This window comes from Paramisgurnus dabryanus, chromosome 6 (genome assembly GCF_030506205.2).
Source record: "Paramisgurnus dabryanus chromosome 6, PD_genome_1.1, whole genome shotgun sequence".
Lineage (NCBI taxonomy): Eukaryota > Metazoa > Chordata > Actinopteri > Cypriniformes > Cobitidae > Paramisgurnus > Paramisgurnus dabryanus.
The window spans coordinates 38,311,164-38,338,864 of record NC_133342.1 but is presented as its reverse complement, the minus strand read 5'-3'; the positions used below and the strand labels follow the sequence as shown (position 1 = coordinate 38,338,864).

The window sequence follows — 27,701 nt, the reverse complement described above, 5'->3', positions numbered from 1 at the left end:
CTTTTAGAAACCCAACAGGAACCTCACCACATCTGTGAATCAATGAATCAGTCGGCATTCTCTCCAGGACATTGTTTCTTACCAGGCAGATTGAAACTCTGTGAAATAATTATAAATCCACGGATCGAGCGCATGAGTCACCCCGTGCATACGCTGCATACATCACTGACAGGCTGCTAAAAACAAAGTTTCTTTCTCATCTGTTTGTGTCATCTATTAAACCCTAATGCATTTTTGCAACACTTCACAAATTTTCTGATTTGACAAAGCATTTACTTAAAGTGCAGATTGTTGCTCTGGCGTTTGTAGGTAAACTAAGATTGTGCCCTTGTTTTGTTTTGGTCTGTGCTGCTACATTCACATGATGTTTCATTTCGTTTCAACAGAATGTACAGGAGAACCTCTAATATGGTGGGACTCAGTTACCCTCCACCTGTTATAGCAGTGCTTAAGGTGAAAGTCTTTTCTGTTTTATAAACTGTTTTATTCGTGACCCTGTCTGTGAAATCCAGGTTAAAGGCTCATTATCTGATATATTTTTATAAAAAAAATCCTTTACATTATCTAGTCAGAATGGGCTTTATGCCCAGCTGCACTACTTCCTGAACTTCAGCCAGCTCCTTGTTTCCTGTCTGCCATTATTGGACAAACTGATTAATCCAGGTGTGCCTGACCTCAGTAGTCACAACAACAATAACCAGGCACACTTGGATTAATCAGTTTGTCCAATAATGGAAGACAGGAAACAAGGAGCTGGCTGAAGTTCAGGAGGGCTGTGTGAAGTCCATTGGGCTGTGACTATGGGGCGTGTTTCAACTGAACCAGGACAAAAAATGCCTCTGCACTCAATTGGATAGACCTACAACCAATCAGAGCAACCGAGTGTGTGACGTATGTGAAATGGTGTCTGCCCCTTTGCAGCCTGACCTTAACTGCTAGTTATTTCGCTACAATGAGAGCAACATTATGATTGTATTAAGTCAGAGTTAGTGAATGTACATCGACACCTACTATGTTTAAAACATTTCATTCATATCACAACATTGTGCGTTATTTACAAAGTCATACAGTCAGACTCTCTCTTACCATTTGTAAGTTAGATGAACTTCATCCACGGGCTTCCGAAAAGGAGCTGGCAAAGTTCAGTTGCTTCTTTCACTTGGTCCTCCATGAGTGCGACCAAAGGAGAAACATTTTCATTTTGTCCCATCTTCTTAGTGACCATCGGAGTCAGCGGATAAATTAAACTTTTGCCAAATCCCGTAGGAGGGACGGCAAAAACATCTTTCCGATAAACAAATGCCTTGATCGTGTTTCTCTGTTCCTCTTTAAATAAATCAGTGCACTGTCCATATCTTCGATGGCAGAATCTTCACGTCTCAATCCTCCAGCGGCAGCCATCTTTGTTGTAAACAGATTTAACACAAGTGCTTTTTAGTGGCGTGGTTGATTACGTTACTGTTGATCATTTGTCCATCATCGTATTTAGCCCGCCCTGACAGTTTGATTGGTTTGACCAGCTCATAGTTGCGCCACAACGGAGCGACACCAGACCGAACTTCCCGACCTGAAATGTTGTGGGCGGAGCTAATGTCAGCTGGCACCCAGGCTATTATGTAGATGGTTTTAGGTAGAAGTAAATCACAAAAATTGGCTTGCTGGGTTTTCACAGAATGGGTCACATACACTGTCAGAAATAAAAGTACAAACTGTACCTTTTCTGTCACTGGGGCTCTACCCTTAGTTTCCGTTTAGTACCTTTACAGGAATAAAAAACAGAATACAATATTGGGTAGATTACCGTACTTTAAGGACCTACATTGTTAGAAAAATGTCAAAATATGTACCCTAGCTGTCAGTGGGGCAGCACCCTTTAAGAAGGTAATTGTATGGACCGTTAGGTACAGATATGTAAACATTTAATACCAATATGTACCTTTGAAATACTAATATGTATTTTTGAGGTACTAATAAGCTCTCTTTGGTCCCTGCATGTACTTCTGAGGTACTAAAATGAAATCCTTAGGTGCAAAGCTGTACTTTTTGAAAGGGTACAGCCCCAGTGACAGAAAAGGTACAGTTTTGTACCTTTATTTCTGACAGTGTATATAAATAAATATGTATAAATGTATATATAAATAAACACATATATGTATAAATTTAAGAAATATCTTATGTATATATACACATACACATACATACATACATGTAAATGTATCTCAAATACATACATTAATGTGTGTGTATTTATTTATAAAAAATAGTTACACACAGTGCACACACATATATTATGCAAACACAAACTTTTATTTTGTATGCAATTAATCTTTTGACAGGAGAAAAAAATGTTTGTTTTCCTACAGCTGAATTGGTAGACCATTACATTAGTAGGACATATGTGGCACATAGGACAATTGTGGCACATGGATGAAGATAAATCATGTTGAGGAAGCTAATGTTTGTATGTGATACAGTTTGTATTACTGACCCCAAAATTTACAAATAAATTACTTTAATACCTGTGTTTCCAATGTGGAATATTACCAAAATGCCAACCCTAGTAGGTCATGGGTTCAATACCCAGGGAGTACACATACAGTACTGATAATTATATTCTTTATTTTCCATACAACACAATCTGATGTGATGATGTGTGATAATGAGACCGAAACTGAAGTCGATTTTTCCTGAAACTCTAAGGCCCAATTTCAATTCTATATTAGATGATCTCCCATTACTTAGGGGATTTTTTTTAACCCTTCGTCTCTTCACTCTACTACACTGTCATATGACATCATACGTCCGACATCAAAGTAGATGCAAAAAATATGTCGCCTTTACCTGTAGTCATATAAGTTTAGTTACAGCCTAAAAAGTGGCCCTGGACTTTTTCGCCAAAAGCAGCACACCACCACACACCCCTCTGTTGGCGATTTAGGGTGCTCTCCCCCTCCGTCTATTCACGTTCTGGTTTCCCCGGTCTGTTCGCAATCGCTGTAGTGGACTGGCAACTTGCAACACCGGTGTGCCAACTCCAGAACATGATTAGACTGGGGGAACCGGGACGCGATCAAACAATGGAACAGGGACGCGATCGCGCCCCGGATATTTTACATTCGTATATGTTGCTGTACTATTGTGGACTCAGTAACACCTAATATGTTAGGAAACTTTAGCATTTTTTGCAAAAAAAAAAATTTTTAATTACATGACTGTAAATATGAACACAAGATTGAATGTAACCTAAATCAAATGATTATTTGTCATTAAAAACTTTATTAATGCGAAAAAAGAGTGTTTGAGTATTTTATTCTGTTATCATGTGTGATCTGATTTTTCACTTTGTTTTTACTCTCAGCATGTGGATAAATGGTCATTCGATGTGTTTGCTCTGAATGATGCGAGCGGCGACCACTCGCTCAAATTCATCTTCTATGAGCTTCTCACCAGATATGATCTCATCACACGCTTCAAGGTAAAGAAATCACACATGAGAATTAAACTTAAGCTTGGTTATAGTCTGTTGCAATGTTTTAATCTTACCTTGTCTGTGACAGATTCCTGTTTCAGCGCTGGTCTCATTTGTTGAGGCTGTTGAAGTTGGTTACAGCAAACATAAAAACCCCTATCACAACCTGATGCACGCAGCCGATGTCACCCAGACTGTACATTACCTGCTGCTCAAGACAGGGATGGTGGTGAGCTTAAACACACATACACACACACACACACACATACTTTATATGTGGTTGTCTTAGGAATGATTTATGTCTTTTGGAGGAGCACAAAGGGATGCACCGTACACGAGGGGGTCCAAAAAAAGTTTGAGATCCACTAACAACAATACTCTGCTGTAGGCTATGTCTCATATATATTTTTATAATAGCCGACCTCTCTGTCCAATGAGCTTGAATCTTTTACAGTGCATTTACGATCAAGCAATCTCTCTCTTTATAATCAGCACTGTATGTCGCACGCTCACAGGTAGATTGCATCTTGATTATAATGATTGAGAGGTTTTGTCATGTGGCTCTCATTGCTGACACGGTGTTAACCGTCTTGATATTGTTAACGTGACAACATGCAGAAATCTTTGGGCAAGAACTCAAAGGTACATCATCATTTATTATTCAACAAGCAACGTACACGCACACCTACAGTAAGTAACACTTTAAGAAACAACCAACAGGTCTTTCATAAGACCTGTGAGAGATAAACAGATAGAGAGAGAGATTTCCCAAATGGTTTATTGATATGTAGTCTTAACCAAATCACTTTGCTTTCCACTTGGCCAATCATTACAACATCATTAATACTTACAAACGCGCGCACACTTACTAGAATGCAAATACACTACCGATGTCTTGCATGCACAACTCAAGACACATGCAGTGTGTTATTTCACAGAGCCAAATTGGCACGAGTGTGCTTGCGCCGTCTCTTTATGAGATGATTAAATATTAAGATGACTTCCTGCAGAGTGGCTGAACGTAGCTTGGAGCTCTGAAGGGTTCACTGCTGTATACTGGAGATTTATTTTTGTGTCAAAGATTACATCCTTTTTGATTTATGCCACAGAATTGTTTACTTGTTTCTTTTCTTTTTCTCTCTGTGCATCTCTTTTTCTTTTTCTTTTTTGTTTATTTTTATCTCATCAGATTTTTTTAATTGCTGAGAAACTTAAAGGGGCCATGAACTGGCATATTTGATTATTTTATAGCGTTAGGGTTTACCTTAAAAACGTCATTGTTAGTAAGTTACAGGCTTTTCTAGGGCTCTATTTTAACGATCTGAAACGCAAGTGCGAAGCGCAACGCGCAAGTGAGTTTGTGGGCGGATCTTGGGCGCTGTTGCTATTTTCCCGGCGTGAGAAATAACTCTTGCGCCGGGCGCAAATCAATAAGGGGTTGGTCTGAAGTAGGTTCATTATTCATAGGTGTGGTTTGGGCGTAACGTTAAATAAACCAATCAGAACGCTAGCCAACATTCCCTTTAAACGCAAGGGCGCAAGTTCCATGGCGGGTTGCTATTATTATGACGGATTTACCAGGCGCACGCCAGGAGCGGTTCACAGCCGAGGAGACCGACGTCCTTGTACGGGGGAATCCCACGCTTGCCAGCATTAATCGGGCACGCCGTGTAACGGGAGGTGGATCTGCCTCAGGACTTGACGCCAGCAGAGGACATCGCTGCGTCCACCCTCACCGCTGAAAGGGTTTGGGGGCTTTGAAATTGGACCCAAGAAACGCAAGCAAGGTCCAACCCCAAAGTACTCTTACAAATCAAGTTCATATACATTAAGGTTTCTTATGAAAACATTTTAATAATTATTTACATAAAATAAACGTAATACAGCCACACAACAAAGTTATGAAAATATTTTAATCGTTATTTGCATGAGAATAAATAAAAACTATCACCACAATGCTCACCACTATGATTCCCCTTATCTCGTGTATTAATATTTTTAAGTGTAACAATTTATGATTTGCAAAAATAACTGTTGCATCTGTGTAGATTAGATAAGCAAAGTGTATGCGCGTTGTGCACGCTATACATTATGGTCAAGCATGCGCCCTTAAAATAGCATAATGAACCACGCGCAACGCGCCACTGACTTTAGACTAGTTTTTTTTGGTTAGTAGCGCAATTGTTTTTTGAAACTGCAAAATAGCATAAGAGATGGTTTGCGCCGCAACACGCCTCCTTTTTGCGCTGAACCGCCCAGGGAGCGCAAGTTCATTCCCTAGTTTGCTGACGTGCATCTGTGGAGGGAAAAACCCCGCTGTGCGCCGGCGCAAAATACGAATGATACATGCGTCACTGACAAAGTCAATTGCGCTGGGTGCAAGATAGGGCCCCTAGTCTCACACTGTTTTTGCGGGTGTGCCACATGGAAGATTAGAAGTAACCGCCCCCCCCCCCCCCGCTATCATTGGGTAACGTTGTTGCATATTTAAAAAGTTTTAACGCCCCGTCTGTGAATTGCACATTGTAATTAGTTAAATAGGTGTGAAAATGTGCATTACTTTGACATCATGAGACATATTTGCATGAGATTATATAAATGCGAAGGTTGTTTGCGATCTTAATCCAGTGTGAATCGGCCATGTCTGTAATTTGTAAAAATTCCCCCTCACGTTGACATACCATATTTCGCCGAATACCGTGATGAAATAAGTCCCATGCTAATCGGTAGCCATGGATTTGGTGGGGGTCATACACTCACCTAAGGATTATTAGGAACACCATACTAATACAGTGTTTGACCCCCTTTCGCCTTCAGAACTGCCTTAATTCTACGTGGCATTGATTCAACAAGGTGCTGAAAGCATTCTTTAGAAATGTTGGCTCATATTGATTGGATAGCATCTTCCAGTTGATGGAGATTTGTGGGATGCACATCCAGGGCACGAAGCTCCCATTCCACCACATCCCAAAGATGCTCTATTGGGTTGAGATCTGGTGACTGTGGAGGCCATTTTAGTACAGTGAACTCATTGTCATGTTCAAGAAACCAATTTCAAATGATTCGAGCTTTGTGACAAGGTGCATTATCCTGCTGGAAGTAGCCATCAGAGAATGAGTACATGGTGGTCATAAAGGGATGGGCATGGTCAGAAACAATGCTCAGGTAGGCCGTGGCATTTAAATGATGCCCAATTGGCACGGACGGGCCTAAAAACATCCCCAACACCATTACACCACCACCACCAGCCTGACAGTGGTAACAAGGCATGATGGATCCATGTTCTCATTCTGTTTACACCAAATTCTGACTCTACCATCTGAATGTCTCAAGAGAAATCGAGACTCATCACACCAGGCAACATTTTTGCAGTGTTCAACTGTCCAATTTTGGTGAGCTAGTGCAAATTGTAGCCTCTTTTCCTATTTGTAGTGAAGATGAAGGGTACCCCGTGGGTCTTCTGCTGTTGTAACCCATCCACCTCAAGGTTGTGCGTGTTGTGGCTTCACAAATGCTTTGCTGCATACCTCGGTTGTAACGAGTGGTTATTTCAGTCAAAGTTGCTCTTCTATCAACTTGAATCCAGGTCCACACCCCTAAATACATTGAAGCAACTGCCATGTGATTGGTTGATAAGATAATTGCATTCATTGAACAGGTGTTCCTAATAATCCTTAAGGTGAGTGTATATAATTTTTCAAGGCTTTTGTTACCTGGACGCCTTTTTCTTTTGTTTTGTTTTTGTGTTGGTGCGACTCTGGCACTGCAACTGAAGGCCGCACACATACTGAGATGCATTGCTCCGCTTTTTATGGCTTTCCTTGTGAAACTTAATTGATTTGTTATATATTTCTGCTTTAAAACATCTAATCAATCTCTCCTCGTCCATGTTTGATGATTAATATTTATAATGCGCAGAACTGTCATTAAATGAGAAATCTGTATAGGCAGAGCTGTCAGCTGTGACATCGCAGGACCTTCTCTACAATAAATACAATCCGCTCATTGCGATGTGGCTGATTAGGACACAAACTCTGATTAACATGCAATAAGTACCTTTGACCGCGTGTGGCTGTGTTGTGTAAAAAGCTTTAACATCATATCTGGGATATATGTAAAATCACAGGCTTTGCTTATCCCATGGAAATGGGCCCCAGATGTTGGAGGGTAATTTCTAAATCACACAAGATCCCCAGATAATTCTAATCATCTACGCATATTTAGTCACACACTTTTCAAAGTTGAATTTTGGCCTTGGTTTATAGATAAAAGCTGTTTTTGAAGTTTTTATTTCTTCACCCGCAATTGACGAGTTATCTCTTCAATGAAGAGAAAACATTTGCATGAAAAAATGTGTTCCTGATGAATTTTTATGTTAATCTGTAATACCGCAATTATCAACTAGATGGCGCACTTACCAAATTTATAAAAACGAAGCAAAAAATGTAACTTTACACTCTGTGTATGTTTTGATTATTGTTCTGAATCTGATCTCTAACAAAATTTACAAAAATGCAATTATTTCAGCTTTTTGCAAAAAATATATTGTTTGAAGAAACCTATCCATATTTAAGAGTTTATAAGCAGAGAAAAAATAAACATAGGATTAAAAGTTTTTTCCTGTTTTATTTGTTTGAAAGCAGATTGTCTGTTCTTTCATTTAATATATTTCTATGTTTACATATTTTTAGAAGAAAACTTTCCTGGAAGGCATTTTGTAAAACTTTTGTGATAATCACCAAAAATGCTGGTGGGCAACTTTAAAAAAAAAAAAGGCTGGCGGGGAATAGTTAAGCTTATATGATATTTATTATATAATTGTCTTTTAATTATGAATTTTAATTCTCAGTTCACAACCCCTTTAAATTTCCCTGTTTTTTTAGGTGTTATTTTCATATTAGATGTTACCCATAAAATTCTTGACATATTATTAGCATACATCCGAGTATAATTTGTGACATTGTAGTTTTTTTTTACATTCTAGAGACACATCAAATTTTAGGGGTCTTTTTTAAAGGATAAAGTTTCAGATTTTGAGAACTCATTTGTGTTTTTTTTCCCTATGGTTTCTCTCCAGCACTGGATGACAGAGTTGGAGATTTTGGCGATGATTTTCGCTGCAGCCATCCATGACTATGAACACACGGGAACCACAAACAACTTCCACATTCAGACCAGGTAACAGTGTATGAGAGTGCCCGAATGAAATATGTCTTGTATGGCCTTTCATAGCCAACAGACTGCTCATTTATCAGCCACATACACACACAAACACACACACACACACACACATTCTGGTTTCCATGACATTCCATAGATGTAAGGAATTTTATACTGTTCAAACTGTATATTCTATTCCCAAACCCTATCACAGAAAACTTTATTGTACCTTAGATTTTCAAAAAACTTTAAAAATTCTGTTTGATTTATAAGCTTGGTTCCTCATGGGAGGAAATTGACAAGGTCAGAAATTGACTGGTATTCCTATCTGTGTGGGGACAATTAGCCCCCGCAATGTGATAATTACCAGGTACACACACACACACACACACTGGCTGAAGTTACATAAACCACAATGAATGGAGGCTAAATATAAGAAGATAAAAGAAAGAAAGATGAACACATTTAAAACTGACCAGGGACAAATGAGATGAATTTGGAATTGGAGAACAAACTCAACAAGATGTTGTTTGTATTATGGGCCTATTTGTTTATGATGTCACAAAAATTCTTTCACGACATCAAGATTTTTGTCATCAAGTTTATATGCATGTTTGAAAGAAAGTGAAACCAAACACTTTTGTTTGCTGTAATGTATTTCACTGTTTATACATTTGCATTTATTCATTTAGTCGAAACTTTTATCCACAGCTTTTTTTCCAAATGTTATTTATCCAAGTTATAATTAATCACCTTTTGCAATTCAGTGCAGTTGTTTTGTGTTGTGACAAAATTGTTAATGGGGACCTACCATGAAAATCTAACTTTTTTCATGTTTAAGTGCTATAATTTGGTCCCCTTTGTGATGTCAGAAGGGGATAATAATGCACTATCCAACCACGGCACTGCTATTTAGTGCAGAGATCAACTCATTTGCATTTTAAAGTACACACCTAAAACAGCAAATTTTCACTCAAACCTACAAAGTGTCAATTTGAACATGTTATAATAAATTATCCATATGGTATTTTGAGCTACATGTACTCTGGGGACAGCATATATTTATATTTAGACATCTTAAAAAGGTCTTGTGAAATGTCCCCTTTAATACATTTCATGTAATCATTTAATGTATGTATTTGTCATTTTTTAGAAATAGTAAAATAAATTACAATTTAATGTATCGTTATTTAAAATACTAGATGAGGTGTTGCATGTCACACTTCAGAGACTGTACTGTATATAAAAAAAGTAGATTAGATTTCAAATGAAAGTAAGCTTACCTTAATTCCAGGTCAGACGCGGCCATCCTGTACAACGATCGCTCTGTGCTGGAGAGTCATCACGTCAGCGCTGCGTATCGACTTCTGCAGGACGATGATGAGATGAACATCCTGTGCAACCTCTCTAAAGACGACTGGAGGTACGGCAGCATCTCACCTCCATCATTCTCAATCAGGGAGCCGTCAGTTTGTGTTGAAAAGTGGTGGGGACAAAAGATTAGATGAAAAAATATTACAGCAGGACGGAAAAAAATATTGAATAACGGCACATCAAAAATGGGCATAGTGAGGCCGGTCAACAACACAAAAATACTCAGCATAAAACCCTCAACAATTTCGACAGCACATGTAACAATCCCTACAACACCAGCTCAACCGAACAATGCCAAAGCACCATACTGTAGAAAACAGCAGCACGTTAAGTCAATGATTACAATGAAATTCATTACATATGTAAAAGAAAACACACTATAAGCACACAACGCAACATATGTGACCCTGGACCACAAAACCAGTCGTACACTGCAAAAAAATGATTTTCAAGAATAAAAAATTCTTATAGTATTTTTGTCTTGTTTTCAGTAAAAATAATATCTAAAAATTCTTAAATAAATTTGCCTTTTCTTGATGAGCAAAATGACCCAAGAAAATAAGTCTAGTTTTTAGAAAAAAAATACCAAATGTAAGTGATTTTGTGCATAAAACAAGCAAAAAATCTGCCAATGGGGTAAGCAAAAAAATCTTGAAAATTTTTCTTAAACACTTAATTCAAGAAAAATTCAAGAAAAAATTGCCTACCCCATTGGCAGATTTTCTTGCTTGTTTTATGCACAAAATCACTTACATTATATAATTTTGGTCTAAAAACTCGATTTTTGTTAATCAAGAAAAAGCATCTTAATTTAAGAATTTTTTGATATTTTTACAGAAAACAAGACAAAAATACCAAGATTCTTTTTCTTAAAAATCTGACTTTCTTACTTAGATTTTTTGTCTTGTATTCAGTAGAAATATCAAAAAATTCTTAAATCAAGATGTATTTTCTTGATGTACAAAATGATGTAAAAAAAAATAAGTCTAGTTATTAAACAAAAACTAAACAATTTAAGTGAATTTATGCTTTAAACAAGCAAAAATATCTGCCAATGGGGTGAGAAAATTTTTCTTGAATTTTTCTTAAATTTAGTGTTTAAACATTTAGTGTTTTACCCCATTGGCAGATTTTTTATGCACAAAATCACTTAAATTTGATATTTTTGGTCTAAAAACTAGACTAAAAACTTTTCTTGGGTCGTTTTGCGCATCTTAATTTAAGAATTTGTACATATTTTTACAAAATATTTTGACATAAAATACTAAGTATTTTTTTTTTGAAAATCATTTTTTGCAGTGGTCCCGCATGTATTGCTTGATTTTTCAGAACATTTTAACCAAATGCTTTCAAAAAGTGGTGGAGACAAAATCAGCCATTTCAAAAAGTGGTGGGGACATGTCCCCAACGTCCCCAGTGTAAATGACACCTATGTTCTCAATTACTTTAATCCCATGTTTCTCAGTAACAGATGTTTAACTACGCGAATGCTTACAAGTAATCTTAAAAGTTAGCATTTGTGACCCTGTTTGTAAATGTTTAGGGATAGTAAAATATCTTCATGAACTCTGATCTGTTAATAATACATCCATATAAAAAAGTATAAATTGAGCAGGTTTACTCCAGCAGTTCCAGGAGTTTTGTTGTATAAAATTTGTCATCAAAGCTGACCAGCTGACCAGGTTCCTTATGTTCAGGTTTGCTGATAAAATGCTAGTGTGAAAACTAAGCGAACCAGGACTTAATAAAGTGTTTTCTTTTTTAGTCCAAAACCAAAAGAACCAAACAAACCAAATTACAAGTATGAACACACCCTTAAAGGGAGACTCCGGGTCTGGCTGTACCACTTTTAGCATATCTTAGCATAATCCATTGAATCTGATTAGACCATTACTGTGCATTCAGACCGCCACCGGCGAGAGCGTCAATAAAAGCTCTGGCTGCCCAGACAAGGACGCTAAAGAAAAGTTGTAGTGGACGCTCTGACGCTCGAATGCATTCTCTGAACTCCTCTCAGGCGGAGTTTTCCGCCTTCCGATTGGTTGCCGGTGAACATTTCCGCCTTCCGATTGGTTGCCGCCGAACCGCGTCATATCTCATTACCATAAAGTTGAGCTGATTTCAATTTTTCTCGACGCTCACGCTGTACATGACGCGCCGCGCCGCTTCTCGCCGGAGCTTGCCGCCGGCTCTCATTGAAAATGAATGACTTCCGACCACTTTGACGCTCTCGCCGGTGGCGGTCTGAATGCACAGTTAGCATCAAATGTTTAACTGTAGGGGAACTGAACAATGGAAATATTTTCAAAAATGTGGAGTGCCCCTTTAAGGTCCTTTGGAAAACCAAAAATGAATCTATGGCAGTGGATCTTATACTTTTTGGTGTGCAACCTCCACCTTTTCTTCACAACACCCCAAAGACAATTCATTACATGAAACAATCTCAATCTTAACATTTGAATTGAACAAAACATTAAATTATACAATGTAGTGCTGGTGGATGCTAGCTGCATTTTGCTGAGGTTGAATTACACAGAATTTATAAAAAATAATGTATTTAATAAAATGTCTTTGAGAAGCACTGATCTATGGCACCACTGCAATGAACCCTTTAAAAACCTTTATTTTTAAAAGTGTATCTGAAAGTCCACAGGGCCATGGGTTTGCACTGGTAAAAAAACACCCTAGATTAAAATGCTGGAAGCCATTTTTGACTTCACGCTGTGCTGTTCTCAACCGAGCACAAGGAAAAATCTGAAAGAGTTTGGTGAAGTTTTACTGCACATCCAAAATGGAAACGATTTTTGGCATTCAGTAAGAAAACCCTTATACTCGCACTTTAAAGCGAAACTCTGCGGTGTCATCTGATGAAGCAGATTCAATAACAGCTGTGTTTTTGTGTGTTTAGAGAGCTCAGGGCACTGGTGGTGGAGATGGTTTTAGCTACAGACATGTCCTGCCACTTTCAACAAGTCAAAGCCATGAAGAATTTCCTTCAACAGCCCGAGGGGTGAGAAACCTTTACATCTCCAAACAAATAGTGAACATGCATCACTGTTTTCTTTCACTGGTGATGTGCGTCACCAGAATACAGATTGTATGCCTCTTTAAAAAAAGACTTAAATATGTTTTAGTACCAATGTCTACAAATAGATATGAATGAGACTACATGTGACCCTGAAACACAAAAGCAATTAAAAGGGTATTTTTTCGAAATTGAGATTTGTACATCATTTCAAAGCTGAATAAATAAGCTTTTCATGAATGTAAGGTTTGATAGGACAAATTTGGCTGAGATACAACTACTGTAAAAATCCAAATCACAGCCAGGGTCACATCTACAGTATGTTGTACAGTATAAATACAGAGCTATAATGGGGATAACATAACTCGTCCTAGGATGATTGTAATTTGTATAACTGTATATTCTCCATGTTTGTTTTTTGTTTTTGCAGAATTTAGTGTTGAGAACTTTTTCAAATTTAGGCCCTGTCCCAAATGGTGCACTTAATGTGGACTTTCGTTCTTGTGGCCTTAAATTGCACATGCTTATGAGTCTGTAGGCTGTCTCATCTTATTCTCCGAAATCCCTTTGCACCCTTGATGCGGTCTTTGTCGAAGCCCGCACTGCTGCAGGCTTCACTCACTTTACCAACCCAGAAGTCCTTGCGAAAAGCAATCAGACGACGGATGGCAGGAGTTCACACTGACGGGCAACTTCTCTTCCGGTTTCTGGCGTGGCGCTCGAGTCTGTCCCAAAATATGACTCCAGTGCACCCTCTTGGACTCGTGTCAAGGGTCCCTAAGGTCTGCACTACATGATGTCATCAAAGTGTGGACTCTGAGGAAGTCCGGAGTGTGCCATCTGGGACAGGGCCGTAGAGGAGACACATATAAGATTTCTGGGGATTTTGCCTGAGAGACTGAATCTATATTTGCTCTGCATTTTTGGAGAAATAATTACAATATTTAAAGGAACACTTGACCCATTTGCATAAAGCTTTGTATAGTTAGAACCCCAGTCATGTTTTTGAATGGTCATGAATCATTTTCTCAGTTGCCGCTGAGACAGGAGAAATACAGATTTCAGTGTTGCACTTCCTTCAATGATGTAAAAATCATCATTTTGCATCATTGAGAGAAGGAAGTCCAATATCTTTGTTGAGGGGGTGAGACTAAAAACACCCCTGCTTCACAGTAGGGATGGTGTTCTTGGGATGGTACTCATCATTCTTCTTCCTCCAAACATGTTTAGTGGAATTATGAGCAAAAGTTCAATTTTGGTCTCATCTGACCACATGACTTTCTCCCATGACTCCTCTGGATCATCCAAATGGTCATTGGCAAACTTAAGACGGGCCTGGACATGTGCTGGTTTAAACAGGGGAACCTTTCGTTCCATGCATGATTTCAAACCATGACGTCTTAGTGTATTACCAACAGTAACCTTAGAAACGGTGGTCCCAGCTCTTTTCAGGTCATTGACCAGCTCCTTCCGCTTAGTTCTGGGCTGATTTCTCACCTTTCTTAGGATCATTGAGACCTCATGAGGTGAGATCTTGCATGGAGCCCCAGTCCGAGAGAGATTGCCAGTCATGTTTAGCTTCTTCCATTTTCTAATGATTTCTCCAACACCTTTTTTCACCAAGCTGCTTGGCAATTTCCCCGTAGCCCTTTCCAGCCTTGTGGAGGTGTACAATTTTGTCTCTTGTGTCTTTGGACAGCTCTTTGGTCTTGACCATGTTAGTAGTTGGATTCTTACTGATTGTATGGGGTGGACAGGTGTCTTTATGCAGCTAACAACCTCAAACTATTTAGGATAATAAATGGAGTGGAGGTGGACATTTTAAAGGCAGACTAACGGGTCTTTGAGGGTCAGAATTCTTGCTTATAGACAGATGTTCAAATACTTATTTTCCTCACTGTATATCTAAAAACATTAGCATTTTTTAATTTCACTCCAGCAAACAAATGAAAGATTCAGCCCCCATAGTAAACACTCAGATTGTTTGTGTTTCTGAATCAGAATTGACAAACCCAAGGCTCTGTCTTTGCTGTTACACACCGCTGACATCAGTCATCCGGCCAAAAACTGGGAGCTACATCATCGCTGGACCACATCACTGCTGGAAGAGTTTTTCAGACAGGTGTGTTCTGATGAATTCTAGTTTGTTTTCGGCGGGTTTATCTAAAATAAATACAGAAAGATGTATTACAGACAGTTATCAGAAATAATCTGTTTGTTGGATGCCAACATGGCCGCCTAGTGGCGCAACTTTCCTAAAGGGACTTTTTCCGACTTACATTAAATTACAAGGTGAGATTGTGTATCATCCCTGTGTTCAGACCCACTTAAAAACACTTTAAAATGGACGAAAGTGTACATTTTAGTTTATTGTGCAGCTCGACAGCATTGTTGCAGAACAATGGAATGAAAATCACATTAACAGTCATCGTTCTCTTGTGTATAGAGAGCCTACATGTACTTTGATTGACAGACAGGTTTGAAGAATGGAAAGCTGTCTGTGTGTGCTTGTATTGTCCTAGCAGACTCAAGGATGAAAATCGATCTTGACAGCAGAAGCAGTCAAAACAAAGCAGCTTGACAGTTTATGTTCACCAACCTTCATGCTTTTTATACAAAAAATCTTTCTGAACTCCAAGTAGTGTCGTTTTTATAAATGATGGTCCACTTTTTGAGAATTTATTCAACATCAGATCGTGCTGACGCTGCTGGCAAAGACTCTTGCTAAAACAAATTTGCTGTGACATTCAATTTTGGTTTTAAGATGTACAGTGTGAAGCTGTAATACTTTGCAGTTTAATAGCTTATGTTAATAATAGTCCCATATAATTGAAATTGTCATAAGCTGCTTCCTGATACAATAGTATGTGATGCATTATTATTAAAGGGGGCATGTGTTTGGGTTTTCAGGGCGATAAGGAGGCAGAACTGGGTTTGCCTTTTTCACCTCTGTGCGACCGCAAGTCTACAATGGTTGCTCAGTCTCAGATTGGTGAGTAATACAAAATGCACAAACCTTTAAAACTATAAAAGTATTTTTGTAAAGAATGTGGCAGTTTTTAAAGCTTCATTCAGGTGTTTTGAGTATTGAACCGTCTTTTTGTCGCGTCTTGCAGGGTTTATCGACTTCATTGTCATTCCCACGTTTACGGTTCTAACGGACATGACGGAGAAGATCGTCACTCCGCTCATCGACGAGGCGTCAAATTCAGGCCTCGCTGGATTTCGCAGGTCAGGATACCGATGTTTACATCATTATTCATACGCAGAAAAACTATCAGTCTGCCTTTATTAAATCGCTTATTTGTGTTATTGCTTTAAATTGAGAATGAGACAGTTCAATCCACACATCAGATCAATTTAAATTCTTCTCTCAATGCTTAGACTCCTACCGCTAACACAATTATAATGCCAGCGGCAGAGCATGTGCATTTTCATCAAAACCCAATTTACTGATGCTGTTGCGTTATTACTGAAAAAAACCCAAACAATTCAAATCCAATACCTGCTTAGGCCTTCAGACTTTTCATTTAGTAGTGAGAACTGCTTTGTTTCTGTCACCCGAATAATTCAGTAGGGTCCAGCGGTACACACTTGAACCGGAGTGAATACAATTTAATAGACTGATTTTATTGATATGATTGCCTTTGATTGTATAAGTAGGAATGGAAAGTCACAACACTGATATAGATTATAGCATATTTTAGCATCTATAAACATCTTCTTTAAAAAGTGTTAAATAATGGTGGTTCCTCAAGAATATATTGTAAACATAACAGATCTATGCCAGGGTAAATAAAAAATAAACTAATATATTAATTAAATTAATATGAAAACTTTAAACAATTTTGTAAAAATGATAAGCTAAACTAAAAACAGCTCCTGAAAAACTAACACAAATAAAAAGTATTTATCAAAAATATTTTTTTTATAAAATGTATAACATTTATCTATTTTGATTTTATATATTGTTATATTTAAATCAAAGATATGTTTTGTAAATCATTAAACTTTCAAAACTGAAACGAAGACAAAAACGAAAAAAAAAAACATTTTCGTAAACTCAAATAAATAGTAAAAAAATAAAACTGATAAACCAAAACTAAACTAACAACAGCTAAAAATAAAAATATTTTTCAAAAATTAATAATCATTTTAAAAAACAAAAAAAAACTAAAACTAAGAAGAAAACTACTTTTTCGTAAACATTTTTGTAGACTCAAATAAAAAAGTAAAAAAAATTAAACTGATAAACTCAAACTAAACTAACAACTGCAAGCTAAAATTAAAAATCTTTATCAAAAGTTTTTTTTAAATCAGTAAGTTTTCAAAACTAAAACTAAGATGAAAATAACTAATAAAAAATATTTTCGTAAACTCAAATAAACAGTTAAAAAACATTATAAACTAAAACCAAACTAAATTAATAGAAAAAATAAAAATACAATTCTAAAATAAAATATTTATCAAAAATTAATAATCGTTTTTCATAATCAGTAAGCTTTCAAAACTTAACTAACATCAGCTAACAAAAAAATATCAAAATTAATTTTTGAAATCAGTAAGTTTTCAAAACTGAAACTAAGACAAAAATGACTAATAAAAAATATTTTCGTAAACTCAAATAAATAGTTAAAAAACTTTATAAACTAAAACTAAACTAACAACAGAAAAAATACAAATAAAATACTAAAATAAAAATATTTATCAAAAATAATTATCGTTTTTTATAATCAATAAGCTTTCAAAACTGAAACTAAGACAAAAACAACTCATATTTTGTAACTCAAATAAAATAGTAAAAAAAATAATACAATATAAACTGATAAACTAAAACTACTGTAACAACAGCTAACTAAAATAAAACATATTTTTCAACAATAAATAATAGTTTTCATAATCTATAAGTTTTTTAATTTGAACCTAAGACGAAAACAACTGATAAAAAACATTTTCTTAAACCCAAATAAAATTAAAACTAAAACTAAACCAACAACAGCTTATTAAAATAAAAAATCTTTATCAACAATAAATAATCCTTTTTTAATAATCAATAAGCTTTCAAAAACAAGACGAAACGACTGATAATAAACCTTTTGGTAAACTTAAATAAAAATAGTAAAAAACCCTGATAAACTAAAACTAAACTAAACTATCAGCAGCTAACTAAAATAAAAAAAGCTTTATCCACAATAAATAATACTTTAGTAATCAATATGCTTTCAAATTCGAACCTAAGACGAAAACAACTGATAACATTTTTTTTTCGTAATTTAACTGATAAACTAAAACTACACGAACTATAAACACTATAAACTCCAAACACAGCGTGCTTCAAATACTAGAGAGATTCACTGTGGACTACGCCCAATAACTGACTGAGCTCACTCTCACTTTCAGCTGAATAAGTAGATGTGAGATCATAAGGGTGTTCATTCTGTACAGTTTGACTGCAGCAGATGTGAAGCGGGACAGTGTGAACAGTTCAGGTTCTGACGGCAGCACCTCTCTGCTCTGTGTGGACCTGAACCACTTCAAAGCCATCTGGACTGAGGAGGTCTCTCGCAACAGAGAACGATGGAAGGCTAAAGCAGATAAAGGTGAGACATCTCAATCCAGCGCAAGATGCTTTGGTGGCATTCGCTGGTCTTACTGGTTTCTAAAGGGTTTTGGGCACTTTTTAACTGGTCACGCAACTTAAATGACCTAAATGGTTTCTAAAGCCATGCTTACTCTGGTAAAACTCATCAATATGAACATTTTATATCTGATATGGACATGTGGACTACCTTAAATAAGGTATACATGTTGAATGCATTAAAAAGATATCCCAGTGATGTTGTTGGTTTAGTGTGCAGAGCTATAATAAGGGCGAGTTTCAATTTTAAAAATAGTAATAAAAAGTGCATAACGTTTTGCAATCTTTCACTGGTTGTGTAAATGGATACATCATACTTGCTTAACTGAAGCATTGCGAGTAAACAGAAAATAATGAGTCTCCCGCTGCCTGTCTGATATCAGAAACTGAAGAGAAAACCAAACGAGAGACTGAAGAACAGCAGGGGACAACAGCAGAAAACAGCCAACAAAACAAAGACCCACAGCCTCCAGCAACCAAACAAGACGGGGTGGCTGAGGACGACCCGGGGGGAGTGACCGGACCTCCGGAAGAAAGTCTTCATCGTAAAGACCCATCAGAGGAACACATAAAAGAACAGAAATTACAGAATGGTACGCCTTATTATAAAGATACAGTGGCCGAGAAATGCAAAATAAACAACAAATTAAAAACACAAATGTTTTACACTTCTCCGCCACGGTAATGAAGACTAGCAGCATCTTAACATTCATGAAGATAATATTAGGACATAGACGTTTAGTTTTTGTAGGTTAACATTTATCATTTACTGCCCCCTGCTGGCCAATCATAGGATTTCAAAAGATTGACAATTCAATCGTAAACGATTCAAATTGGTTGTATGTATAATATATACAGAAAATGTGCATACTGTGCACAGTATATACATTGATATAATGGTAATATTATGTTAGTGTTGTGTGTGTTTCACACCATCTCCTGGCTTTTATCCAAAGCACTATACAGTGCATACATTTTTATCAGTATGTATGTGTGCACCCTGGGATTCAAACCCATGACCTTTGTGATAGCCCTACCAGTGTTGATGTGATATTGTCTTATGTCTGCCAAAAGGTGAAGTGTCTCAAGAGTCAGAATCACCCACATATGAAGAGAAGAGAACACTTGATGGTAAACAGAGACTTGCTTTAGTTTATTTTATAACTACATACAGTGGCCATAAAAGATTGAGTTGTCTCTAATAAATCTATTCTGTTTTCCCAGAAACTGCCTAATGGGGTTTCAAGTCTGACATTCAGATGTAATGCGAAAGCTAAAGGAGGAGAACGCTCGACTCTGCAGGTACACAGCACCCTCTAGTGGACATAGCTAATGATCGCATCGCTTCATGTTCGGCCACAATCTTCTCCAAAGCCTTTATCTCCAGACTTTATAAAGATTTATGTCTTATAATGAAGGTTTTGACTGATGGTACAACAGGCAATTTTCCTTCATAATCCTTTAGAGAGCAGTGAAGGACTCTGCTCGATGGAAAGTGTGAAACAGTTAAAGTTCAGAAATTTGGTTTCTTTTTTTTATAAAAACAAAAGATAAGAAAATGCCTTTATTTGTAATTAGGCTATATGTGACCCTGGACCACAAAACCAGTCATAAGCACGGGTATATTTGTAGTAATAGCCAACAATACTTTGTATCAAGATTATCTATTTTTTTTAACCAAAAATCATTAGGATATTAACCCTTATTTAATGTTGGGGATGTTTTCATCCACGTTTGAGTTTAATTTGGCCATAACTTTCTCCGTGTTTCAGCAAATGGAATGATTTTGGTGAGAAATCTTATATCGACACATATTTTGGAAATGTTTTGAAATTTTTTAAAAAGCTCAACAATACACCGTTGGCAAATTTACAAACCTTTCGTTATGTTTGTGGACAAAAAGCCACTAAATTAAATTGCTGTAAAAATCAGATAAATATTTTTTATATTTATTTTAACATAAATCTGTTCATCAAATTTAATCCTGATCAAAACTACTAAATGTTTACAAAAAAACCTGGGATTTTAACTCTTTAATTGCCAAGCTCATAAATGATGTCACCGATTTGAGGGGGGAAACTGATTTTCAATTTAAAAAGTGATATTTTTACCTTTTATCACAGTCTTTTATATTGAAAATATGTCATTTTGTGTGTTTTTCTTCAAAGCAGTGACATCATTTATGAACTTGGCAATTAAAGAGTTAAAATTCTGGAGTTTTTATATACATTTTCTAGTTTTGATCAGGACTAAGGTTGATTAAAAGATTTATGGAAAAAAAAGAAAAAAAATACTACTTATAATAATAATAATCTGATACATTTTTACAGCCGTATAATTTTGTGGTTGTTTTCATCCCGAACAACAGGAAAGTGTAGTAAATTTGAAAAATGCACAAGGGTTAAGATCATTTCCATGAAGATATTTAACAAATTTCCTACAGTAAATATATAAAAAATGTATTTATCCTTAGTAATATGTGTTGTTAAGGATTTCATTTAGACAAATTTAAAAGTGATTTTATTAATATTTTGATTTTTTTCACCTCAGATTCCAGATTTTTAAATAGTTCAAATATCGTCATATCCTAACAAACAGTACATAAATGGAAAGCTTATTTATACATTTCAATTTCAAAACATTGACCCTTGTGGTTTTGTGGTCAAGGATCACATATACAGTGGGTACGGAAAGTATTCAGACACCTTTACATTTTTACTCTTTGTTTCATTTGCTAAAATCAAAAAAGTTTATTTTATTTCTCATCAATGTACACTCAGCACCTCATCTTGGCAGAAAAAAACAGACATTTAGAAATTTTAGCAAATGTATAAAAAAACCACAGAAATCATGGTCATAAGTATCACCTGCCCAATACAATCCCAACAGTGAAACATGGTGATATTACAGTTTTTTATATATATATAAATTTGCAAACATTTCTACATGTTTGTTTTTTTCTGGTAAGATGGGGTGTTGAGTGTACATTAATGAAAAATGAAATGAACTTGATTTTAGCAAATGGCTCCAATGAAACAAGCAGCGAAAAAGGGGTCCTAATACTTTCTGTACCCACTGTAAACAAATGCTTCAATGTCTTTATTAATCGGATCAACCTTGTAAATGATTCTTATGTCATGTATGAAACAATAGTTCATAACTAAATATTAGGGGAGAGCGGGGGACAACCTAACGCTTTTTGGTTTTGGTTCAATCGTTCAAAAAATATTTAAGTTTGATTAATTATATCTTTACACAAGGAACACACACATCTCTGCTACAAATGATCATTTGAAGTTTGTTTCTAGCACTTACCATTCTTGGACAATTACACCAAATGAAACAGAAGTGCAAACGTTACAACTTCCCCCATAGGTGGGGTGAATTGTAACAGGCAGGGGGTTAGTTGTAACACTTGCTAAAAATAAAGTTTGCAGGCAAATATTTCAATACTATTTTGTCTATATACTTGAAGTGGATATTGTTTATATATCTGTCTATAATAGACAGGTATCCACAGTGTATTCATTCATCCAGCCCTTTTCTAACAATAGTTCAATTATAAAAGGATACAAATGTGGAAATATGTGAGAAAAAGCAGCACAATTATGACAAAACATTTTTTTATATGTGACCCAGTTTGTAATAACCATACTACAGTTCCAAAATCAAATTCTGAGATAATGAAAATCAAAGTCTGATTTTAGCCATTCATTTCATTATGATTTCAATCTTTGACGTGACCTTATTCAATCAATATTAAATATATGAATAAAAATAAATTTGACACACCATTTTTGATAAGACAGGCACATTTATTTTGTTGTTCACCAGCAATCATTTGTGTGTAGCCTATTTAAAACAATGGCAAGAATTACGCTAACATTAGCGGTTTTTATATCGTAACTGCTGAGGGGTTAGTTGTAACACAGTGTTACGATTAACCCCGCTGGGTCAAAATATTTTCAAGCCCCCCAAAAAAGTTGCTAAGAGCTGCAGACATATTTCAAAACGATGCTATGTTTTAGTCAACAAGACACTGATTAATATGACATAGCATTGGATTTGATATCTTACACACCCAACTTAGAAACTGAAAAAAAAAACATATAATGAAAAAATTTACTTGCATGCCACCAAAACACTTCATCAATAACTCTTTGGAAAAACATTATACATTTACAATAGCAGCGTGAAAAAAATACCGGAAAAACAAAACACCCAACTTTGTGCAACAATGTAAACAGTCCGTGTTACAACTAACCCCGCGTTAGTTTTTGCCCCGCGCACCCCCATATATACAGTATGTATAACTACAGATATTTGGTTAGACCTATTTAGAATGACATCTACCGATACCTACAGATACGGATAGTTTTGATTTTTAATTCTCGTTTCAAATTATTATGTCATGAAATCCCTGAGCGTACAAATTGCAACTGTATTGTCATTGTGACCCAAATGAAAATAATTACACAGTATGAGTTTAGTTGTGTTTTGATTATCAGGATATAATCTACAATCAGCCGATGTCCGATAGTAGAAAAAAAGCTTTTATACCAATCCCGATTATATAGGCCGATATATCGGTGCATCCCTATAACTGCTATACTATATAGATATAAATATTGATTGGGACGTTAATATTCAAAAACGTCCCCAATCTATAAATATACCTGTGAATATCTGCTTTCTGGCCTGAGAATGCAATGATGTTTTTTTAAATGCGCTTTGCTGTGGTATCCCTGCATTGACTGAACGACCAACATTGTTTGCTTGCAGCACATTGATTGCGAATAGAGGTTGTGTACATGAAACCCTGAATGTGTATATGTATTATTACTGTAAATGAAAATGGGCGTTTAGATCAGAGCTTTTGTACTTGAGAAGAGCTGTATGAAGTATTTCAAGCATGTTTATGTTCTCAGCTGTCCAATAGAAAAGGCCTGACACCACCTCTCGGTTTCGCTGGCCTACAAATGCCTTCCTCTTTTTCGATGTAATCTTTCTGAAATACTTGTCAGTGTAGACCATAAACCATATCACTGTGTTTATCTCGCAATACCATACAAAAGAAATCCTAGTTTTGTGACTGAAATAACTCTTAGTCTAGTTTACCGATCTCACCTGGTACAGTTACCAAACTTTCCTGTAAAGCAGATTAAATGATTTATAAACATATATAATAATATAATGTAAATGCGTTCATAACCGGGTCTGTTGATCTGAACGTCTCCTGTCAAAAGGAAACATTTTATTTTTATCTGTCTTTTTTTTTAAGAAAGGGTGTTGCAGGATTAGATATGTGAGAGATTAATCTCACAATCTGCTGTCGAGTATAAAGTAAATGTTTAACTTCTGAATTGTATTATTATTTTTAAATACAATCTTGTCAAATTCTTTGTTGAACTGCATATTTTTTTTTACCAATAAAATGATGAACTTTGTTAATTTCCCTGATAAAATGATAGCAGATGAAGATACAGATTGAAATGAAACTGTTACTTTATTACACAAGTCACTTCATTTTGTTTGTTTACCGTTTGGCTTTTCAATTTCTTCCTGTGACTTCAGACTCGATATGTTATATTGGGTTGAGTGATTGTGACAGCATGTGTATGTGTGTGTGCGTGCGTGCGTGCGTGTGTGTGTGTGTGTGTGTGTGTGTGCGCATGAGCAGATCATGATGAGTTTGTAAAAGTTGACACTGTGATCTTTCGTGTGATCTTTCGGTCTCCATGATTTCTGTTTTGAAGCAGACAGAGAGAGACACACCAATAAACATGAACTTAAAGGGCTCAGAACAAGTGTGCTGCTGTTTTTGGCACTGGTGCCTGTTTTGTGACGTGTATATTTTGGGTTGTTTCTGTATTGTATGTGTAGCCTGGTGTTTTTTCCACTGACATTAATTCTTCATGGTGTATAAACAAATGAACACTGTTTACAGTACAGTTATAATGGAAGCCTAGTATGGAATTAGATTTGTGTCAAATAAGACGAATGCAACTTTAGCAAAAACGAACAAAAATATACATTGGCTATGTTTACATGCACAACATTTTGTCAATCCGACTGAATTTAATACGATTGAAGGTTACGATGATACAGTTAACATGCACCCTAAACATTGCAATCTGATTTAAATGTTTGTTAACATGTACATCATATATAATCCGAACCGATAGTCTGCACAAGTGCACCGCCAGATTCGCGTATCAACACCATCCGAATGGATGTTCAAAACTAGCCCCAAAAAATCCCAATTACTATTCACAGCCCAAATACCAATAAATAATCAACAAAATCATTTAATCCAGAAAAAAAACACAGAAAAAAACAAATGGTGGAAACAGTTTAAACACGAGGGGCAACCTTCTTATCTCTCTGATGAAGCCAATACGGAAGTGACTTAAACTGCAATTCATCGACTGGCCGCTAGAGTCTGGCGGTCAATTTCCATAGACAAACATGTTAAAAATGTTTACAGCCTGGGACAAAAAGTGTTTTTGGTCTATATAGCTAATTTTGCCCTTCATGACAACTGTGAGGGGGGGTGAATTTTTTTGTAACTTATCCATTTAAATTATATTAAGCTTTAAAGTGCTGCATAATTAAGGGCGTGACCGCTTGAGTGACGGTTGAACAGCCACTGCTGTCACTAGACTCGCCCTAGGTGGGCGTGGTTTCACCTCAGCTTCAACCATGTCCCGCCTCTTTACCTATTTTCGGTTTTCCACGAGTGATTTGCGGTGACGTGCGGCCAAGATGGCGACGGCAGGCAACGCCTACTTTAAGCTTCAAAAACGATCTTCACAAACCAATGGGTGACGTCACGGACACTACGTCCATATTTTTTTACGGTCTATGTTTAAACAGTAGCCCAAATCTAAACTTGAAAAAGCAGAGGACTTGACAACGCTACGCTGCGGACAGCATCTCTCGTCGATTTCACGCTTTATCTCTGGATAAAAGTCAAAATTGAGTGGGATAAAGTTGTTCTTAAGCAGTTTTTAGATATAGGTAATGAAAACACAATTTTCAAAAGGCACAATGCTATTTTATTACTTTAAGTAGCCTTATAAATAGGAAAAAACACTGAATATAAAACAATCAAATAACTAGCAAAAATATTACATGAGAGGTTTGAGTCAAAATGGTGAATGTAAATTTGCGAAGCGCAAACGAAAACTTGTAAAGCGAAAACGAAAACACTGGCAGTGCATTCAAAACTATGTTTAGTGAAAGTGAAACTTAGAAAATCATAAACGAAGAATGAAGTATATTTAAAGATGCTGTTATTATGATGATGTTTTTATATTCAGAGTGTTTTTCTCTTTTATCCATGTATATTTTTGTTTGTTTTTGCAAAAGTTGCGTTCGTTTTATTTGACACAAATCTAACTCCATAGCCTAGCAATTCACAGCACTGGAAGTGAAGGACAAAATGGTAAACTAGCACATTGTTTCAAAAGTTTAGTCATTGAGATGGATTATATCAGCTATTCAGTCTTTTATTTTGCTTCATATGTGCCTGGGTATAATAGGACAAATAGACAAATACATGTAAGTGATAGCAGGCCAATATCAAAGACTTGAAATTCTAGAAAGGCCTGTGCAAAAATCTGCCACTAGATGTCACTGTTATAATGAAAACAAATTGAAAGGAAATGAGTATGAACATCTTTCTGCTGTTTTGGGGTTTTGTGAGGACCAGGTAATAAAATCTCAAATACGCTACATTGTGGGGAGAAGTTATCAAATCTCAACAGCTTCATAAACACCAAATAATGTCTTAATAAAAAACTAAACATGCACAAATATTTGCACTATGATTGATTTAAATGGATAGGTCACCAAAACATAAAATTCATTCATAATTTCCTCACCCTCATGAGTTTGAGTTATTTTGATGAACACAAAAGAAGATATTTTGGCAAATGATGGTAAGCACAAAGCTGCCATTGACTTCCATAGTAGGAAAAACAAATACTATGAAAAATTGTGATATATGATGAAAAAGATATTTTGATAAATGATGAAAAAGATATTTTGATTAATGATGGTAAGCACACAGTTTTTTCCTATTATGAAAGTCCATGGCAGCCGTGTGCTTACCATTATTTTTCAAAATATCTTCTTTTGTGTTTAACAGAAAAAGGAAACTCATACAAACAACATGAGAATGAGAAAATGATGACAAAATAATCACAATAACTACATTATTGCAGTAGAAAGGTCAGTGATGTTTATTATTTTGGGTCGGTATGGTTAAATTAAATTTATAAGGGTTCAAATTTCAAAATAAATTTGCAGATTACTTGCATACATTATCTTTTTTAAGGACCAAGTCTAAAATTTCTGGTTTTATTTCATTTTGAAAGAATATTTGGGGGATAATTGCAAAAATGTCAGTGTGGTGTAACCGTTCTGTGTCAATTGGTGTAACTAGTATTTTTAAATGAAAATAAAAATATATTTATGAAAAATGTGGAATAACATATAATCATCAAAGTTTCCATACATTTTTTCATCATTTGTCAAAGATTATTTAATTATTTAAAAAAACAGAGCTGTTTTGACAAATATGTCAGGACAAATATTACAAAAATGCATTAAAATTTACATTTATAAATAACTAATAAAATGATATTTTATTTTTTGATGATAATGCCTACATGCCATCAAGATGGATACAATATTTAATATTTCTCATTCTTTGGTGCAATTGGCGGTTACACCATTTGACATTTTCAGGTCCATTCCGTCTTAACTTTCATAAAAATGGTGCAAATGTAATTTTTTATTGCATAAAAATTAACATTAAAACACAATGTGCATTAAAATAAACCTGATGCATGGTTTTAAACACGTTTTTTTTAAAAGATTTTTGAATTTCTCATCTTGCCAAACCGTTTTTGTCACTGACCCCAAAACAACAAAAATTTAAAAACAGATGTGTCATTTCATGTAAAATAATAGTTTGTCTAGATGCATCTTGTTAAATTTTTCTGTCATGCCTTGAATTTATGTACAAA

The 27,701-nt window shown here is 35.8% G+C and overlaps 1 protein-coding gene across 3 annotated transcripts in view; it reads left to right on the top strand.

Annotated features, from left to right (window-relative positions):
* Positions 1–24,458, top strand: part of pde1cb (phosphodiesterase 1C, calmodulin-dependent b) — a 121,955-nt gene extending 97,497 nt beyond the window's left edge. For all 3 annotated transcript variants that reach the window (XM_065276705.1, XM_065276706.1, XM_065276707.1), the window contains 13 exons: positions 387–453; positions 3,359–3,475; positions 3,558–3,698; positions 8,547–8,647; positions 9,924–10,052; positions 12,912–13,013; positions 15,030–15,150; positions 15,939–16,020; positions 16,145–16,259; positions 18,474–18,628; positions 19,050–19,259; positions 19,741–19,797; positions 19,891–24,458. In XM_065276705.1, coding sequence (XP_065132777.1) covers positions 387–453; positions 3,359–3,475; positions 3,558–3,698; positions 8,547–8,647; positions 9,924–10,052; positions 12,912–13,013; positions 15,030–15,150; positions 15,939–16,020; positions 16,145–16,259; positions 18,474–18,628; positions 19,050–19,259; positions 19,741–19,797; positions 19,891–19,901 — 1,408 coding nt within the window. In that variant the 3' untranslated portion in view covers positions 19,902–24,458. The remainder of the gene's footprint in view (positions 1–386; positions 454–3,358; positions 3,476–3,557; positions 3,699–8,546; positions 8,648–9,923; positions 10,053–12,911; positions 13,014–15,029; positions 15,151–15,938; positions 16,021–16,144; positions 16,260–18,473; positions 18,629–19,049; positions 19,260–19,740; positions 19,798–19,890) is intronic.
* Positions 24,459–27,701: the final 3,243 nt, after the last annotated feature.